The sequence below is a fragment of the Astatotilapia calliptera genome, chromosome 6, assembly GCF_964374335.1.
Source record: "Astatotilapia calliptera chromosome 6, fAstCal68.1, whole genome shotgun sequence".
NCBI classification, from domain to species: Eukaryota; Metazoa; Chordata; class Actinopteri; order Cichliformes; family Cichlidae; genus Astatotilapia; species Astatotilapia calliptera.
This window is the reverse complement of record NC_137427.1, coordinates 25,307,440-25,327,592: the sequence shown is the minus strand read 5'-3', so window position 1 is coordinate 25,327,592 and position 20,153 is coordinate 25,307,440. Positions and strand designations below refer to the sequence as shown.

General features: G+C 41.8%; 1 protein-coding gene across 3 annotated transcripts in view; it reads left to right on the top strand.

Moving 5' to 3' along the window:
* The window catches only part of coro2aa (coronin 2Aa), a 41,495-nt gene extending 22,061 nt beyond the window's left edge, over positions 1 to 19,434 (top strand). For all 3 annotated transcript variants that reach the window (XM_026171277.2, XM_026171275.2, XM_026171278.2), the window contains exons 2-12: positions 7,944 to 8,144; positions 12,304 to 12,420; positions 12,745 to 12,894; positions 13,480 to 13,659; positions 14,274 to 14,390; positions 15,757 to 15,861; positions 15,985 to 16,081; positions 16,641 to 16,753; positions 16,875 to 16,965; positions 17,264 to 17,532; positions 18,364 to 19,434. In XM_026171277.2, coding sequence (XP_026027062.2) covers positions 7,944 to 8,144; positions 12,304 to 12,420; positions 12,745 to 12,894; positions 13,480 to 13,659; positions 14,274 to 14,390; positions 15,757 to 15,861; positions 15,985 to 16,081; positions 16,641 to 16,753; positions 16,875 to 16,965; positions 17,264 to 17,532; positions 18,364 to 18,501 — 1,578 coding nt within the window. In that variant the 3' untranslated portion in view covers positions 18,502 to 19,434. The remainder of the gene's footprint in view (positions 1 to 7,943; positions 8,145 to 12,303; positions 12,421 to 12,744; positions 12,895 to 13,479; positions 13,660 to 14,273; positions 14,391 to 15,756; positions 15,862 to 15,984; positions 16,082 to 16,640; positions 16,754 to 16,874; positions 16,966 to 17,263; positions 17,533 to 18,363) is intronic.
* Positions 19,435 to 20,153: the final 719 nt, after the last annotated feature.

Below are 20,153 nucleotides of genomic sequence, written 5' to 3'. Positions count from 1 at the left end.
AGTTTTGGTCTTATTTCCTATCAGTGATAGCATCTGACATCTTCTTTCCATGTTTTAAACAAACCCTGAACTCTGAAGGTAGGATAAAAAGAAAAAAAAGTCCTGAAAGTGTAAACATGGATTTCAAACTGATTACTTCGGGAGAAGTTGTATCAGGACTACGGGAGCCTGGGATCGACCCACCAACCTTCCAAAGTATCCCTGGGTGAGTTACTGACCCTAAAGACTTCCTTCTTCAGTATGGATTAGTGATAGAGAAGTGCTGTGTATGCAGATTGGAGTGCAAAGTGCTTTGAGTGGTCGACAGGACTGAAAAAGCACCATTTATTTACGGAGGCTTTCTTCTTTGACACGCACACAAACACAAAATACACGCACTTGCAATTTTACCGGCAGTCCAGGATCAGTGGGAGGTGTTTGGTTGCATTTAAGCTTTTATAACCTAAAGAACAGATAACCAGATCTGTCTGATAATCAAGTTTGTCTCTTGACCTTCATTTTAGCACAGCGGCTGTTTTCTCAAAGTGCAGGGTTATCGTAACTGCAAAAAGATTACCAGAAAACTGCAGAACAACACACAAGCTCTCCATGTTCGATTAAATCTTACACCAAATCACATAAACGCTCACTTCAAGGTGCTTTTTATTGTAAGGTAAAGACACAATAAAATGGAGAAAACACCAACAATCAAATGACCCCCTATGAGCAAGCATTTGGCAACACCGGGAAGGAAGAAGTCCAGGAAGAAACCTCCAGAAGAACAAGGCTGGGGGTGGGGGTAAGAGAGGGGAAGAGGGGGGATACTTTCACAAAAATGGGTGAGGTGTAAAAAAAAAAATGGGAAAAGTGGATCTCATTGCCACATCAGCTCCATTTCTGTCAATATTTTGAATTAAAATAATGGAAACCCTACAACGAAACTCCCATTAATCTGTTTTTTTGCCCTGTTTTTTGAGCTCTCAGTCGGACCATCCACGCCCTGTTCATCCGAATACCGTATACGTTAATCATTAGTTCACTCTTGTCTCTACGTGAGTTCATACACCTGTAAAACTGCTCGCCAGGAGAAAAGGACTCTGAACGTACCTGGCGTCCAAAGTATCCATAAATCGTGCTGGGAGGTCAGACACAGTTTTGATGAAAGAGAAACTGAGATGGTTTGGAGATAGTGGTGTGTGTGTGTGTGTGTGTGTGTGTGTGTGTGTGTGTGTGTGTGTGTGTGTGTGTGTGTGTGTGATTGTGAGGATATCTCCAGGTAAACGCAGCGAGGCAGGTGGACATATCCTGGCCCATCTTTTCATACTTGCTCACATGTGCGCTCCATTGCATTGAAGCGGCTCCAGGATTATCACTGTGGCTGTTATCCTATTACAGGAGAGAGGTTGTAAGCTGTCATCTGTGTATGATATCACCTAGTCTAAACAAAGGGAGGTGTGTGTCGCTCAGTCGTGCGCACACAGTGATTCAGTGTGTGTGCGCGCGTGTCTGTGTGTGCCATGTGCTCACACCTGTACATACCTCGTCTTGAATTTCACTCTGAGCGTTTACAAAACACGACATCTGCAGTTTGAGAAGCCAGCGCTCGTGCCCGCTTGTTTTTCTTCTTTTTCTTAAGATTCACCGTGTTTCGATGAGAATTACTGCTGACAGCAGAGGGGAGGAATTGATTTCATACTCATAGGAATTTTGGAGGCTAGAGGCTGGGCACCAATAAGTGAACTTTGAACTGTGAAACCCCTCCCTCAGTGCCAAGCTAGTCAAAGAAAGGAGTGGCTGCTAGTCTACGTGGTTATGACTTACGAGGTGCTTAAAAGGCAGTCTCTAGGAGAGGATGTATACACAACTACAGACCTACAAAGAACTCAGGCAGAACAAACCAGATGTACAATATATCTTTTTTTTTTTTAAAGAGTCATATCTGTGTTTTCAGTTTAGTTTCATGACTGTTTTTACAGCCCCCTTAATGCGGTTACCGCTGTGACTCCCTGCTCACAGACTAAAATAAATTTCCCTCTGACAAAAAAGACTGCATCTCCTCTTTTTTTAAATTAAATTTTATTTTATTTTGCCAGACATAAAGCCTGTCACAGAAGTCCTGATGAATAAAATCATTTTCCCGCTGTCAGTGAGCATGCCTGGTTGCCTTTTGATCAGTAAGAAGCCACAGTAAAAATAGCCAGAATAGTGTTTCCGTCATCAGTTCTGTGAAGAGCAAAAGACAGGCCGCCCACCACCCGGCAGCCTGCTGCGTACCTGCTCCAAGACGCAGCTGAAAGAAAGCTGCCACCGGCCTGATTACAACCCGCTTTAGACGCGACAAGATGTCCTAGCTGTCGGCCCTGGAAGCTTCTCCCTCTGGTCTTGTAAGCCTCAGCAATACATGAACGCTGATTACAGCAGTCCAGATGTGGTCCGGGTTGTAATTGCGTGTAGCTCGCTCGCCAACTGATGCATTCAGTCTTTTGCTAAAAATGTGCATCAGAAACCTCAGTTAGAAGGGCGAATGATGCCAAACCATCCACTAGAAAGAAGAAATGGTTTGATGAAAGACAGACTTCAACATTTGAAGAGGTTTGGAGACCCTTTGTGAACAATCTGGTTAATTGATTATTGCAAACCGTGCAAAAATCTTTTGCACTGGAAAAAGCAAACTCCAATATTTTTTTTGTAAAGTTTTTTTGGATACGTCTTGTTAAAATAAAGATATATATATATATATATTTTAAACTATTTTAATAACAGTTCTATGACTGAATTCCCCTCACACCTTTATGGCTGTCTGCCATATTTACAGTTCGGTTTATTTAACTTCCAGTAAGGAAGTTAACAGGTTTTTTGTTACGGAGCAGATAGAGCAGAATAGATGTCATAAAAACCTGATAATCACCATGAATTTGTTTTCAAAACTAAGCTTCCACCTTCAGACATCAACGAATCTGTGAGATAAGCTTTAGCGGCGCCATCTGTCATGTTTTCAGTGTTTCAACTTAATTTAATATTTAAACTACTTTAAGCAGTCCATACTTTAACATGGAACTATAACTATACAAACGTTGTTTTTTAAAGTTATTACAGTGTGTGGGGAACAACTTTCAACTAGCAGTTTTAGAAGTTGCGTAACTCGCACTGTAGCACAGTGTGCACGACCTACAGCAAAAATAACTTGGAAAATATGTATTTTTTAAGTGATTTGATTACAGTATCTGATATTAATACACTAAATCTCTGTCTGTGAACCTACTACGTGATCAGGAGTTAACACACATCTTACAACAGTCACCTCTAATTTATATCCACAAAATTTGAATAATATGATTATATTTAATGTATTATGACACCATGATTTTCTTGGCACCCACCTAACAATGGGCTAGAATGACATTTGTATAGTAGAGCAGGACCTGAGCATTAGCCCCCAAACATGGGCTAATTTTTAAACCGTCAGTCCACCAGCCCTGTTTTGTTTTTTTTTCTTCTGTTTTCTCAGTCTCATGATGTGTCATTTTACCAACAACACAAATGGATCAAACAATACTGTAGCACAGCCATAAACGAATACACGTGATCTGAAATTATAGCTCCGCCAAAAATTATGTTTCGGAGTTCTTTTAATACAGTCACTGCTCGAAATGAAAAATGTGGGTTTTATCAGAGGGGCTAGTTGAGCATCATGCGTTGGTATGGTGGGGCTGAGTCATTTTTCCATGATGAACTGAGCGACAATCGCACTTTTGCACACGCTTTACGAACAGGTCGAGTGTGTGGTTCAGGCTGGCTGACGGATGCATTACGCGGGCTCGTCTTCAGAGACAGCGGTCAGATTGAGTGAGGGGAGTGCACAGCAGGGAACGGTAATAGTAAAATAATCCTACTGGTTTAATTAAAGCCCTTGTAAGATGGTTTCCATTCATTTTTTTGTATTGCAGTTAATTTAGACATGTACTGTATATTAACCATTATTCCAGTGAGTGGACTGGCATCAACTTTTTGTGGGTGTTCACGGCTTTTCTATCAAAACCAGGAGGTGTTTCTGGATTAAATTTGGTCCAAATGTATATCTCACATGGTCACAATTTTATGAAGAGCCTCTTGCTTTATTTTGCATATGAACTCTTAAAGTGAGGGCGACTGTGGCTCAGGGGATCTGTCCCTGGGCTCTCTGTCCTGGTCGTTGTGTCCTTGGGCAAGACACTTCACCTACTGCCTACTGGTGTTGGCCAGAGGGGCCGATGGCGCGATATGGCAGTCTGCCCCAGGGCAGCTGTGGCTACAACCGTAGCTTGCCTCCACCAGAGTGTGAATGTGAGAGTGAATGAATAGTGGAATTGTAAAAAGCGCTTTGGGTTCCTTGAAAAGTGCTATATAAATGCAATCCATTATTATTTTTATTATTAAAGTAACGGCTCACAGAGCTGCCCTCACAGCTGCAGACTCAGACTTCAAACTTGCTTGTTCAAGTATCTTCCAGATTTGCTGCTTTTTTTTTTTTTTGCATCTGCTATAATAAAAAAATAAAAATTAAACTGGACTGGATAAGATTTGAAGATGCATCACGTGGCCCTGTGAAAAATCTGGATATTTTAGATGAATCAGTTTATCTGTGATCAATTTTAGGAGAAGCTTTAGCAAAAGAAAACGACACCATTTTTCAAGTTACTCTATTTTAAGCATTTAGGTTGAGGATGAGCGAAATGTCTTTTTGTTATTGCAGCAATTGCTGACAAGGTAACTGTGGTAATCGCAGTCATGGATGTGACTGATGAACGCCTGAGTGGCAATTAGAGTCTTAAACACCTGAGTAGTTTAAATCCTTCTCAGGTTCCCGTGTGGCAGTACGAGGCTCTCTGTGACGGCCTCGGGCTAGGAGGTGAGAGGTGGAAGGGTAAACTGAGCCATGAAGTCATGCTCCACACCTCTGTAGCATTCTTCTTTCCTTTCTTTTTGCTTTCTCTAAACCTGATTTTTTTCCTTCTGTTGGTCTAAATCCTTCCTCGGCCTCTTTCCAGCCACACCTGCATCATGCTCACCATGTATTTATTTAGCCATCATGTGAAAAACCAGAGGGCAGTCCACATAAAACAGGAGCATGATGTCACTGTTTTCAGTGACAAGATTTGCTGTAGGTGCGATTTGTAGGAAAACACAAACCTGTAATGGGTTTATACCTCCACCTCCTACTGCTGTTGTTCTTGTTCTTCGATGTTCCTGTAGCTCTCTAATCGCTCTCTCCATTTACTATACTTTGTTGGTTGAATCCATTTTTGCGTTCTTGTCCATCAGCCGCCTCCACCCCTAATTCATAAGTAATGACCATGCAGCAGGCAGGCGAAAAGCCAGCCAGAGCAGCAGAGCAGACATGCTGGCTGGCCAGACCTCGTCCCAGTGGAGCAGAGCCACTTATCTCTCACAATAATGACATATGCATCGACTGGCTTAAGGGGAAGCGGCTAAAAAGAGAGTCCGGATTGGGAAAGTATTGCAGGTTTTTCACTCCTTATACATTAAATGTAGTAGACTTTATTGAGAGCTGTAATACATTTTGATGACACTGGTTAGGAAAAAGCATGTGTATGTGATACAAATACAATTAAAATCTTTACTGCGGATATTGTCATTCACAACATATACACAGATGAGCTCATATGGAACAAAAGCGAAAGTGAAAATGTTCTCCCAACCATTTCCAGTAGGTAGATTGTTACACTTCTAGTTAGCCTTTCATAACTAGCTTTATAAGCCTAAAAATAAAACCAGATGTGCTTAAAATAGATCAAAGATGGTTGTTAAAAATGAAGCTCTGAGCTGCTCACATTTTCTACCTTGATACATTTCGTTCATGTTCAGTAGCTCAGTGGTGTCTTTATCTATTTTTAGATGTAACTCTTTCTTGGATGCTTTGAAGTACTAACATGGAGAGCAACTCACTGTCAATGCACTACATACTGTTTTTATATTGTAGTTTGGATGCTCGCTAGAAGTACGCCGACCTTAAATGGCCAAAAAACAATAAAATGATGATGTGTCTGTTTGTGGACTTGTTTCATTACATCATTATTTAATACGTTGTGCTGACTTATTACATGGAACCCAAGCACTGTAGCCTATTTCCAAATGAAGTGAGAAGTTATCTACCAGTTACTGCCGGGCGGTTTGCTCAGAAATTGTTTAACCACAGTCTCCTTGGAAAAGAAACACTAAATAATTGGCATATAAAAACAAGCAAAACCTACATCCATTAACACGTAATGGTAATAAAAATGGGACTAAAATACTACCCTGTGGAACGCCACGAGTTATGCACTTTTTGGCTTGAGACAGCTTGTGTCCTGAGGTTGACCTGAGTATTTTCCCTCTTTGTCCTACTTGACATTTTACGTTAATGCCTCAGTCGCACAGGCCACAAGTCCAATCAGTGATCTACCCGGTAACCACTGGTCGCTAGGGAAACATGGGTATTCCTTGAAAGTAACAATGTAATAGTAATTAATATAATTACTAAATTTAGTACAGTAACATGCTACCTCGTTGCATAGAGGGTTCTGATCCAAAACCCACCATGTGATCGTTTTAGTTGCTGGCAGGATACCACGGTCACCAATAGATACTCTCATTACTCTGCAAGCGGCAGTAAAAGTTGAAAAAATGTGATACTAACCGGAAAAAGAGATGGTTTGACCTCAGAGTAAAAGTTGTGCATTACTTACCCAGTTTTTCTTTGAAGGGAAACTGTGTCCATTTCACTACCACTCTGAGTAATTTGCAAGTTCTTTTCCATGCAAACTACTAGCAACCTTGGTAACCTGGTAGTGACCAAAAGGAGGTTTTTGGTGCAGCGATTTTCACACAAGCAAATTCGAGCCACCACTCCCCAACAGATCCAGGAGTATACACTTTTCCATAGCGACTGGTGGTTGAGTGAAGGGGTCACTGACTGGTCTATAGGCTTATTTGAGTTTTAGTGTTTTAGCAATGGATTTAACAATGATTGCCACCAACCACTGTAACCATTCGGGGAATACACATTTTACACTAGCGACTGGTTGTTAACGAGTCTGTAGGCTTGCGTGACTGGGACCTGGGACGTGATAAAGTCAGTGCACATATTTTGGAATAGATAGAGCTGATGGTGCATACTTACATGGACTGTAGACAGCAGACTTCCCTGGTGGACTTGTCTCTTTGCTCATGTTATTGATCTTTAACCCCACTTTTCCTACCTATGTGCACCTAGTTCATATTAAATAGGGGCAAAATGGCCCACATAAGTTAGAAAAAAGTCATTAGCAGATATTTAAGGTAAAAACTTTTTGTTGTTTACAACAGAAAATAATTTTTTCTACCTTCAAAGCGGTTTTTAATTCCTTTGAATGATGTTGAGTGTACACTTTCTGTCAGTGAGTTTGAGAACTACATTTTGGTTAAAGAGCAACCCTTCATACATCCGTCTGCCATGATGCATATGGTGTCATTCCTTAATTAAGTTAACCCCCCTTTTACTGTTTGTTTGATGGTCCATAGATGCTGCAGTAACCCTGCAGAACATGTTTTTATTTTATTGTTTATACTTTAACACGCTGGTTTTTGTGTCATGCTTTTTATCTGAGACGTGGCTGACCACCTCTGATACTGAAATAAAATCTGTGCTGCTTTTATTGTTTTATTGTTTGCCAGTGAAGCCATCACTGCTTTGATCTGAAAGGTCTGTGTCACAAAGTATGAGATAAGGCGAACGCTCTAAGAGTTTTTTTTAAATTTGTACTTCTTATGGAGCAGCGAGTGTTAGTTTTGTTATCAGTTCCCTGTCTTATTACATCTACCATTAAATGATACCCTCCTGTGCTCGTGGACCAGGAGGCTTAGTGCCTATAAAATCCTCTGTCTTCATAACTGTGCGATGGATGGCTCTCCTTGGCTGACCTCTCTTCTCCTCGCCCTTCCCTCAGATGACATGGCGTCCTCAGTACCGCAGCTCCAAGTTCCGCCACGTGTTTGGTAAGGCCGCCACCAAGGAGAACTGCTTTGATGGCGTGCCAATCACACGCAGTGTGCAGGACAACAGCTTCTGTGCGATCAACCCACGTTTCCTGGCTGTCATCACGGAGTGTGCTGGAGGAGGGGCCTTCTTGGTCCTGTCTGTCCATCATGTGAGTATCTGTACCTCGCATCAGGTTCACAGGCATGAGCCACGACATGAGCAGTATGTCAGCATTTACCTCATAATGCAGAGAAGACACAAGAATAAGGTGCCATTTTTTCCCCACTTGTGTTGTTCCAGTCAGACAAAAGACCTAAACTGAGCACCTCTGACTCCTCAAAGTTAGGAATGACTCAAATACTGTGTGTCTGCTTTATTTCTAAGTGGCAGCTGTTGTCCCAATGAAACAACATCTCAGCAAATCTGAGGATTTTTTTTGGCTGGGTTACAGATGAAGTCCATATATTAAACAAAAAACGGTGAGCAAAAAGTTGTGACATTATGGAAGAGATTTTAGGTGTACAGGTAGTTGGTCTGCAGAAATGCTGTCTCTTGTCACATTTCTCAGAAGATAAAGTGAAAAAGTTCACTTTAATGTAGTTCTTAAAAATTGCTTCTTTTGACTAGCAATGGCATAGACAGCTTCATCTCTTACTGTTGATAAATTGAAGGCAAAAGCAAACAAACATGATCTCAGTTATTAGAACAAAGAAACACTGGATTAACTGTATGAGCATTAGTTGTTCCTTAGCATCATGTCACATTGCTGTTAATATCTAAGGCCTCAGACATGCAGATCTACAGACAGGTCAGGGCCCTCCTGGCAAGCAACAAATGCTAGGGAAAAATGTGTATTCCCCAACTGGTTTGCAAGTGGTTGCTGGGTGAGATCAGTCACAAAGAGGGTACTTGACATGGTCTGCATTTCCTGTTTGTGTTACATTTTCACAGTTTCACTACCACTTGGTGAGTAGTTGAAGAGTGTTTGCAGACGAGTCTGCGTCTTCTATACAAACTACAGGCGACTGTGGGAATACGCTAGTAACTAAAAGAATTCGTGCAGCACTTTCTTTGTGACCAATGCCACCTAGCAACAGCACGTGACCTTCAGCAACCACTCAGCAGCCAGTTGAGGAAAGCGTGATTGAGGCCTTATCAAACAAATTAGGATTTCCACACAAAAAAAATCAAACAATTTTTCCATCGCTTTCTTTTTCTTCATTTTTTTAGGCTGTTTTAAAAAGGTTTCCCAGATGTCTGCATTTTTTTTTAAAAATCAATTTCTTCAAACTTTAACTTGTTTCCCAAGAGAGCACAAGGGTTGCATTATCCAAATTTATTGAAAAAACTGTTCTGAGAGCACTATAGACTGTAGTGATATTCAAAATGGATTCGCGTGATTGTTCCTTTTCTGGTTTCACAGATATATTCAAAAACAAAATGGCCCTTCTGAACTTTCACCACGCTAAAGATTTCGCACATGTTTGAGCAAAGATCAGCCAAAAAGCTCTTGCTTCTCAGCATTTTTCTTCTAACCTCAGATAAAGTGAACGTTTTGGAGGGCAGAATTGTCTCTGCTAATTGTTCACCATCTCTTTCTTCTTTTTTGTTCTCCCTGCATGGATATACACACCTGGGTCTGATTATAAATAGCTCAGCATTAACACAGCCTGAAGAATCTCTAAATAAAGTACAACCCTGGCTGCTCATGTGCTACAACCTAAATATCACATCATTAGTCTGTCTCATTCCCCCTTCACTCTTTCACACATGATTTATGCGTGTTATGACATCCACTGCTGATGTCAGCCACAACAGCAGAACAAATAAAAGTCGGCCCTCACGTTCTAAACTGATCCTCTGTCTCTCTGTACATCTCCAGTCCAGAGGGATTCATCAAGCTCCACACCTCTCTTTACTTTGCCTCTCTGTTTGAGTTATCACCATCCTCCTGGCATGTGTAAGAGTTGCATAGGAGCTTAGGAATGACATAACTCACGTTCTGACCCCTCTCTTCCCCTCCGTTTCACTATTCAAAGGATGTGAAATTTCAGCACTCCCTCCCCTCAATCGCCTCCACATCCCACCTCTGCCTGTTACAGATGAGCTGTTGTTCTGTGACGAAAGTAGTTAATGCATATAAAAACAGGAGCAGATGTAATACTTTTTTGCGTGCATGCGTTGGGCTCGCTGGAAGTTTAAATAATGGTTACGTCATTTTCTTGTTTCAAACACACCTTACGCACCTACAGGCTAGATTATTGAGCAGGAATGTCAGTTTAAAGGAGCTTCGGCTTATACGAATGGAACAATTAGCCGGCTTGTTGAGGCGGAAAATCTTCCGCGTTGTACGAGTATCATTGTGTGTCTGTTAAAAACAGTTAGTGTAATTCCACCTTCAGTCTGAGTAGTTAGTTGTCATGTTGTCATGTAGAGTTGGCTTTTTTTTTTCTTGACTGAAAATACCCGCCCTAACCTGCACATGTCAGCACGTCGTGTTTAGATACATGGAATTTTCACTTACCTTTGGTGGTTCCAGAGGCAGCTCTCATAAACGTCCTCAAGGGATGTCACTCGAGTGTGGTTGTAGCCACAAGGTACAAGTCTCAAAGTAAAGGGGAAAAGAAAAATCTGGTGTGGAGTTGCTACATTACAGATTACTTAGCTGCATAATGCAGCAGTATCATCTCAGACTGAAATGTTGGCTCTCCTGGTTTGATTTCTTTTTTTTTTAAATTGTCCATTATGAGTCTGTTTATGATGAGCTGTGACTAAATAGATGGAATACTTATAAGCACCAAATTCACTCAGTGCGTAAGAAGATGTTTATACAGGCAGACCTGCAGATATTAACGCCAAATCTGCAGTTTCACTCAGATTAAAGCAAAAGTCTACGTCTTTTAGTGCCTGTCTGGGCTTTTGTTGTTCGAGTTTTGTTCTCATTTCTCATCAGTTTTAGGTTTTAACATAGCTGACTGCCTATTTAGCATCACTTAGCAGCTAAATCCCGATATTTTCCCAGAGGAGTTGGTAGAGAAACCCCCCCCCCCCCCCCCCCAAACAAAAACAGTTGAATTCATTGGCTGACGACAAATGCAACTCCAGGTGAATGCTAATGTTATTCTATCATACATTCACTCAGTTTAACGTCGATAGGTTATCGCTGCCCACAATTGGCCAAAAGAAAAAGTTCAGCTGTTAGAAGTATATAGAGGCAGCCTGAGCTCTCCAAACTCTGTAACAAGGCTGCACAGAGGTCAAGGAAACTGCTTTTTATGTGGGCAGCTCGACTTCTTGGATTGAGCTACAAAAAAACTCTGAAATTACAGACACCAGTTCTGTGATTTTTACGAACATAACCTTCAAGGGCACTTCAGGGGACTGCTGGCACAGTTTGTTTTAATGTACAGTATAGTGCAAAATTGTTATTTTGCATGTTTTTAAATAGGCTGTCTTTTTTGTTTTTCGTCTCTTTCCTTCCTCTATATGTTGGTTCTGTGCAGCTCGGGTTATGGTCACTACATGCCAGTTACTGTAGATAAAGGATAAAGCTTGATTTAGACTTCTGTGGGAAATCTGCATCCTAACTTAACCGGGAACTCCTCTTAACCCTACACTACGACTTTCCATGCCATTCAAGTCACTGTGGGCTGGGTCAACCCGACCTATATTATTTCTCAGGGTGTGTGTGTGTGTGTCTGTGTGTGTGTGTGTGTGTGTGTGTGTGTGTGTGTGTAAGATGCTGTATATTATAAAGTAAAGAACCTACAAAAGTAGAAAGGAAACCCCAACTATCAGACATCTCCCTATGAGCAAGCAGTTGGTGACCATGGGAAAGAAAAACTCCCCTTTAACAGGAAGAAACCTCCAGCAGAACCTGGCTCAGGGAGTTGCAGCCATCTGTCATGAGCAGTTGGGGGTGTGGAGAGAAAGATGGGACAAAAGACACGCAGAGAGACGGAGATTAATGATAACTAATGATTAAATGCAAAGTGGTGTATAAACAAATAAATGTGGAAAAAAAGGTGAGTGAACAAGGAACACACAGGGCATCATGGGAGGCCTCAGCAGCCCAGGCCTATTTTAGCATAACTAAAGTTCAAGGTCACCTGAATCAGCCCTAACTGTAAGCTTTAAAAGTAGAGAGGGCGTCCGTCCATCTGTGAGATAAGATGGGGCCCGATTATTCATAACAGGATATGTGAGGAGAAGGATTTCTCATTCCACAGTGTAGCGAGCAGTTGATTAGTGGTTTCACTTTTGTTTCCAAGAGGAAAAATATTGTGATTTTCCCTAATGTCCATGTTTTGTGTTTTAAATTTTGCCAGACGGGTAAAGTGGACCCTCAGCAACCTCGAGTGTCGGGCCACAGGGGCAACGTGTTAGACATCAAATGGAATCCCTTCAACGACTGCTGCATCGCCTCCTGCTCCGAGGACGCCACGGTTTGTACACCGGAACGCACACAGAGTCCATTTTCAGTGAGGCTTACTGACGTGTTGTCATTTTCATGGGATTTGAGCATGTTGCAGCAGGGAGATCATTTTATAGCCTTCAGAAAGGAGCTAGAAGTCATTCCTCACATTCCTCAGCTCTGACCTGGCAGATGCTCAGAACAAATCACTGTAGAGAGAGAGGAAAAAACCTAGTTTCAGGCTATTTGTTTTAAATGTCTTTCTCTGTTGGCTGTTCTTTGTGGATTGAGAAAGAGATGGTTTGTTTCTGGCACGGATCTTCATCAATTTGGTCCTCTTTGTGTGTGTTTGTAGGTTAAAGTGTGGGAAATCCCTCCTCACGGTGTGTATAAAAATATTACAGTACCGTGGAAGGAGCTCCAGGGTCACAGTCGCAGAGTGGGCCTCATCGAGTGGCACCCAACTGCTAACAACATCCTCTTCAGTACTGCCTATGACTACCAGGTAACACACACACACACACACACACACACACACACACACACCACCTCTTACACAAGCCTGGAGTCATTTATAGACAATAAGATAACGAGGCATGAACTCCGAAAGCACTGTGACCTAAACCGAGAGCACTTATCTGTCACAGTGCAGCCCTGCAGTTCACACTGAACTGACCTGTAAAGATTTCTGATATTACATTACACAGCATCACGAGCACTTTGTTTGTTAGCCTAAGTATTCAGATCGTTTTGGGCCGTAGGTGCGATGTCTTAACTCCAGAGATACGTGCTCCAGTTACTGCCTGTATTTGCACACATGCTGGCCTCCCATGTTTAAACAATTCTGCCTCTTTTCATCCACACAGCTGAGTGCAATAGCACAAATTCCTTTGAGATAAGCAAAGTATGCACTGTTATGTCCATTCGCACAACCGTTATGTACCACTCTCTGTAATTACTCGGCCCTCTGAGCGGCTTAATCGTATGTGGTTTACTTGTAGCACACCACCAGTTACTTTCCACCCTTTAATGTGTCTGACTTCTTGGCCTAACCACCTGCATTGATCTCTGTGTGTTTCTCCGCCTCCAGATAATGATCTGGAACCTGGACTGTCCGGAGCCGGTGATAAAGAACCCCGTGCGGACCATCAGTCACCACCCAGATGTTGTCTTGTCCATGTCTTTCAATACAGATGGAAGTCTTCTTGCTACCGCCTGCAAGGACAGGAAAGTCCGCCTGATGGAGTCGCGCTCTGGAACGCTGCTGCGGGTACTGCTGTGTGCACGTGTGCACTTCTCTTATCTTCCCTTTTTTTTGTAATGGGGGAAAAACAGCAAGTGATCTGAATTTAAACACTTTGATTTTAGGTGGAAGACTCAGACTTAAGCTTAATTACCTCAGTCAGAAGCTGCAAATGGTATCGTTTAACAGTAGGAAGTTCAGACCAGCGTAAAGTCCATGTGACAATCTGTCTAAACTGGCTCTCATTTGTAAAAGAAAATTATTGAACTGTAAGCCTGCGTTTGGTCCACAGTAGCATCACAGCAAATATTACATAAGTGGGAGTTCCCTACTTGTTACTGCCCCCTCCGCTCCCTGCGTGGGCACCCAGGCACTCATCCAGCACCACACAGCCAGAATTGATACCTCTGGCCTGGCCTGGATAACAGAGTAGCCCCACAGCCCACCGGGTCACCAGCCAGTGATTCACACACTGTTCATCAGTCTTTTCTTGCTTCCTTTGCCCAGTCAGGGAACTCCTACACATATTACATCCCAGTGGTGTAACACAAACCTCTTTATATGACTTATAAGTGGCATAAATGTTCATCGGGGTTCATTGATTAATGCTGCACGTCATGTGTACTGTGTCACGTTTGCAGGAAAGCAGCTGCAAGACGCACAGAGCCAGTAAAGTGCTGATCCTGGGAAACACCAAGATGCTTCTCACGTCGGGAACGTCGCGCTACAATGATCGGCAGATAGCACTGTGGGATCAGGTGAGAGACGTTACAGAGCAATGCAGCAAGACATTTGCAACAAAATATCACAATTTTACAAAAAGCTTTTGTGTTTTTTGTAGCAAAGCAAAAGGTTGAGAAAAAAGAGAAATGTTCATAGTAAAAATGGCATTTTTGAGATCTCACACACGTGTTTATTTACATTGAACACATGTTTACTAATAGAATATTAATTGAAATAGCTAATTGATGAAGAAAAGCATTAATGTCAGCAAATGTCTGGTGGGGGTGTTTGTTTTGTTTTTTTTGTCAGTCGACACTCCTCACATCGATTACTTGTTAAACTTGTAGATATTTCTGATCAAATTAGGATCATTCTGACGAGGATTTGCAAAGACAGGACAGACTCTGGATAATAAATATCGCAGCACAAGCATTCGTGTAAACAATTGTAATTGTGAGCTCAGCGCTTACCTGCTGGTCTGGATGCTGGAATAATGAGAGCACCCTGTTCCTTGGGGGCAGTCTTGGCTAAAAATAGTCAGGCTGGTGTGAATAATTTGTACTAAGTTTAATATATTGAACACTTATATCCAGGGAATTTAGCAGGACTGCAGGAGGAGGAGAAATCGGGAAATTGGCAACAACAGAAGGGCCACAAATAAGTGAAATCTAAGCTTACAGAGTATTAATAGTAACACGAGTGAAGTAATGGTCAGCATATTACGTCACCATTGGAGAGGTCATGACTTTTGGCAGCTTCATTTCCTGGCCTACATCATTTAAACCCCTGAGCTTTGAGATAAAGTTTTCTTACCTGTGAAATTATCTGATGTGCAGCCAGGTTCATGTTCTGACCTTTTTTGCACAGAGGAAACATTTTTTGTAGCGTTTTTCTGACAACATTTGAGGATTTCTTTTTCTTGTAAAGTCAGAAGTTGTTGTATTAATGATATCTCAGAATACTTCCTTCACTACCAAACACCTCTCGAGCCTGTCACAAGTGCAACTCTGCCACCTAGTGGATGAAATGCACCAGTTCAGCAACCCTGCACGTTTACCTGAGCAGCTCACTGATTCCCGTGTTCAAGTGGAGCCAAAGTTATTTGTCACATCGCGATTATGTCATCACCCAGTCTCATCACACATAGTAGTCTAGTAGTAGTAATAGTTGGTGTGCCAGGCCGGCGTGTTGTGATGATTTAGAGCGTATCGTGGGTGGAGGATTAAGGCAAAGCTCGGATTAGGGATTGAGCGCTCAGTGTTTTTAATTCGCCGCTGCAGAGTGCTTCTTAGGGAGCATTGGATTTCAGTCAGTGTTTTGATATTTTCTGTATGTTGTTTACATCAGCGCCGCGTAGGTCTTGTGTTTTAACACGTTTTTGATCCTCGTGTGTGTTTGTAGGATGATCTGTCCGCGCCTTTATTGGAAGACAACCTGGACGGTTCGTCGGGGGTCATTTTTCCTTTCTACGACCCCGACACACACATGCTCTACCTTGCTGGGAAGGTGGGACTCTGAAACATGTTAAAAAAAAAAACCCCAAACAAATCATAACAATCATATTAAAAGCTTCATACAGAAAATATTCTTTATTACTGTTACAGAGACTTACGCTTTTTATCTTTTTAGGGTGATGGAAATATCAGGTACTATGAGATCAGCACAGAAAAACCATACATTCACTTCTTAACAGAGTACCGCTCACAACTACCTCAGAAAGGACTGGGTAAGGAACACACGCACATAAACACGCGCTCAATTTTAAACTTTATTAATGTCACCGACACATTATTTCCTAAAGTGAGTGTTAATAAAAGACGTGACAGTTGAACCCTGTTTGGAAACTCCGCCTACTGTGATGACACTGTGCACCTTTAAGCAAATTTGCTGTGCAAATAAGCCTCCAATATTTGCATAGCCAAAACAGCTGATCGAAGGGGTTGTGGCTCAGGTCAGGTGTACAGGCAGCAAAAAAGTCACATGTGCACTTGATAGATTTGTTATTTCACCTGTTTGTTGTGGTTAAAATGTATATTATAAATTCCCAAAGCACTTAGTGTAGTGGACTTGTAGTGGCTCTGCTTTATAAAGTTACTCTGATACAGGTTAACCTTTAACTGCCTGCTGCTCTGCCTGCAGGTGAATTTCCTGGTGACAGAGGAAAGTGTGTTTTTAAAAAATAAGATTTGAGTCCCCATATAAATACAGTACGTCTTACCTTGACTAATATTGATGCTGAAAATAGAATGAATACAATCTGTGTGCGTCTGTGTGTTAACCTGCAGGTGTGATGCCGAAGCGAGGCCTCGATGTGAGCTCCTGTGAAGTCTTCAGGTTCTACAAACTGGTGACAATCAAGAGTCTCATCGAGCCTCTTTCTATGATTGTACCCCGCAGGGTAAGTGTTGCACAAAAATGGCAGACACCACTGCACAAAGAAAAACAAACATCCAAATTGAACACATTTCACAGACCTAATGTCGAATATTTTTCTGAATCTGCCGTGCACGTGTCTCCAGTCGGAGTCGTACCAAGAGGACCTCTATCCAATGACGGCTGGAAACAGGCCTGCTCTGACTGCAGAGGAGTGGCTCGGTGGCATGGACAAAGGTTAGAAGTAAAGAAAGATTGTGCGTGAGATCTGTTTGTGTCCAGTAGCCTCTGAAATTGCATTTATTTGTTACCTTTGATATTCCGGTGCTTCACTTGTATGTGGGTAAATGAAATATCCTTTCAATAGTCTTTTAGCTTGTCTAATGAGTGTTTAAATGTGTGTGAATGTGTGTTTGAATGGGTGGATGACTGGATATGTAAAGCGCTTTGGGGTCCTTAGGGACTAGTAAAGCGCTATATAAATACAGGCCATTTACCATTTTTAAATCCCTGATCAGCATCCTTTGTTTCCTAGGTCCATTGCTAATGTCTTTGAAGCCAGGAAGTCAAATAGCAGAGTCCTTCTCAGACATGAAGGCAGTGGGCAACTCACTGGAAAACTCGCTAGACACTCGCAGGTCTCAGGGCAGACCGTGCATGCTACAGCTCGCTTACATTCAGGACCAACTGGAAGCCAAAGAAAGCAAAGAGGACAGCAGCCACACAGTGGATGACAGGATTCAGACACCCGTCACCAACGGAGAAGATGCCACGCTTTGCTCTCCTCCCAGAACAGAGAATGAGGTGCTGGATGGTTTTGCTTTTTCACAGACACACAAAGGCAGACGTAAAAGCAATATGAGCTATATTTAGTTGCATCCTAGTCAGTTATTCTTTGCAATGGACTTGAAATATAGAAATGCGTCCTACTTGTTACTTATCCGCTGAAAGTCGAGTACATGTCCCAGGATATTCTTCAGTTAAGGTTGTGTCATTGGAAAAAGATAAACTGTTACAAGTAAACAGATATATACACAAATGAGGAGAAATTCTGAAAGTACGCTAAAGACACTGAGCTGTTTTTAGGTCCTGTGTAGTTACTTTTAGGAAACCTGAAGAAGCCGTGGCACTCAGAAGGTTCAGACTGCTTTAACGTGAGGCCAAAGAGGCACAACAAACTAAATCCATCATGAGTAATGAGTGGTGGAAAATATTAAGTACACTTACTTATCACAAGATCACAAGAGGAGGCACAAATCCGTTTGGAGTTTGCATCAGGAAGGGCATCGGGTGTGAAATTTAAAAGAAGCTTTTACTGAAGTACCATCTTGAAATACGATGCACTGATAAAATTTAGATTCAGCAGGTTTCTGTTACATCTTTGATTATAAAGCTGGGGTAAAAACAGGTGGAAAACTGCATGCCCGCAGCATTAAAACCCCACTTACTGTGAATGTGTCACTAGTTATTGTTTTTCTCCACTCGAGGCTTGTTTTACCTTGACGGCAGCAGTTTGTAGTAGAGACGTTTAACTGAGCCTGTAGCCTAAAAGTGAGGCAGACGTGTTCCCCGAGTCTCCAGTGGGCACAAGAGCCGTGGTTTAACTCCTTATCCCGTGCGTGTGTTTGTCCACAGCTGCGGTTGAAGTTCCACAAGCAGCAGGAGGAAATCAGGCGGCTGAGGGAGCTCCTCAACCAGAGGGACGTACGCATCAAACAGCTGGAGCTGGAGATTAAGAACATCAAGAACTCCCAGAGTCAGAGCTCACTTTAAGACTTTCTCCAATTGCTGAGTCACCCTCACCTCCTCACGGGGGTAGACGCACACAGGTGTACCAACCTACTTAACCCCGTTTTTAAAACTGCCGCAGTCTTCGTAAGGCCCCGGCTCACCGGTTTTCCTCTAATGAGCCCCACGCGCTCACTGCACAGGGGCCCGTCAAGCCTCGATTTTATGTTGTTTTCCTTTTTTTTTTGGTTGTTATCTTCAGTTTGTCGTTTTGTCGACTCTACACAGGGTGCACATCTCTTTGCTCGTGTACATACTTTTAAAACTCTCTGCACCTTTTGACCATCCCCGCCCCCTCGCCTCATTTCTTTTGTACGCTTCCCTATGCAAGCTCATTGAAATTTTTTCGCTTTTTTTTTTTTTTTTTTTAAGTTGACGGATAAAAGGATGTTTGTGCCGCGTCGACCGAATGACGTGGCTGTGCGTGCGTTGCTTGAAAGTTGTGGCGGACACCAGACATCCCGTGTGATTGTGAGATAACGCTGCGTTTATTTTCTATGCCTGTTGATTGTTTTTGTTTTCTTTTTCATCCAACATTCAAACTACTGTAAGTGAAATGACTGTGTTTAAGTTCAGCAGACAGATGTGATATGTGTGCATGAATGAGAGCGAAATGAATGAATGACTGTTTCGTGATCCCAGCTGTGTTCTGCCATCTCATTAAGCTGCATTTGTTTTTAATTCTTCTATCATTTCTTTTAATAACTGGAAAGTTGGTGGAAATGATCCGTTTGGCTGCGGTTAACATGTAAGCCAATTCAGTAACTGATGCCATGTAGCAGTTTGGATCTTGACTTTTATATTTATTTTAAAATAAGGACAGAGAAAATGCCATTTAATCAAATACTTGAACTTGCTGTTGTAATTTTGGCAAATACAGCATGCAAAATGTTTAAAAAAAAAAAAAAAAGGACAAAACCCTGTTTGCTTTTTCCTACTGCTTTCTGATCATACTTCATTTACCTGATCAGTTTTAGGGCAAAATGGTATCTACTGTTGAAAAGGACACAAATGTACCTCACAGCTCTGATAAAGCTGTAATAACATTAATATGACAACAGTCAGATGTTTTAACCAGGTCATTTATCCTCTTCTCTGGGTATATTAAATCAACAAGCAGGACTCTTTTATTGCAAAACTCAATTCTGACTCAATTGAATTTTTAAAGATAATTCGCAACAGCAGTCATCTCAAGACTTTATTTTTCTATATTTTTTAGTGTAAAGACTCTACAGAGGGAAAACCCCAGGCAGGCATGTTTCCCCTGTATGAAGTGTCTTGATTTTAGTTTAGAAACCTTATCTGCTTGAAATGTGGAGAACGCATATACACTGAAAAAAACTGAGAAGCTACAGATGTCTTTATGTGTATGTTTGTAATCTATTGATTTCAATATGAACAAACATGATTCCATCCATGGATGGATGGATGGATGGATGAAACCCAATTCCAGAAAAGCAGTGATGCTGTGTAAAATATAAGTAAGAACAGAATGCAATGGTTTGCAGATCTCAGACTTTGAGAAAATCAAATGGTCATTTTGAATTTGATGGCAGCAGCATGACTCATAAAGTTGGGAAATGGTCCTGTTTACTACTGTGTAGCATCCCTGATTCTTTTAACAGCAGCCTGTAAAC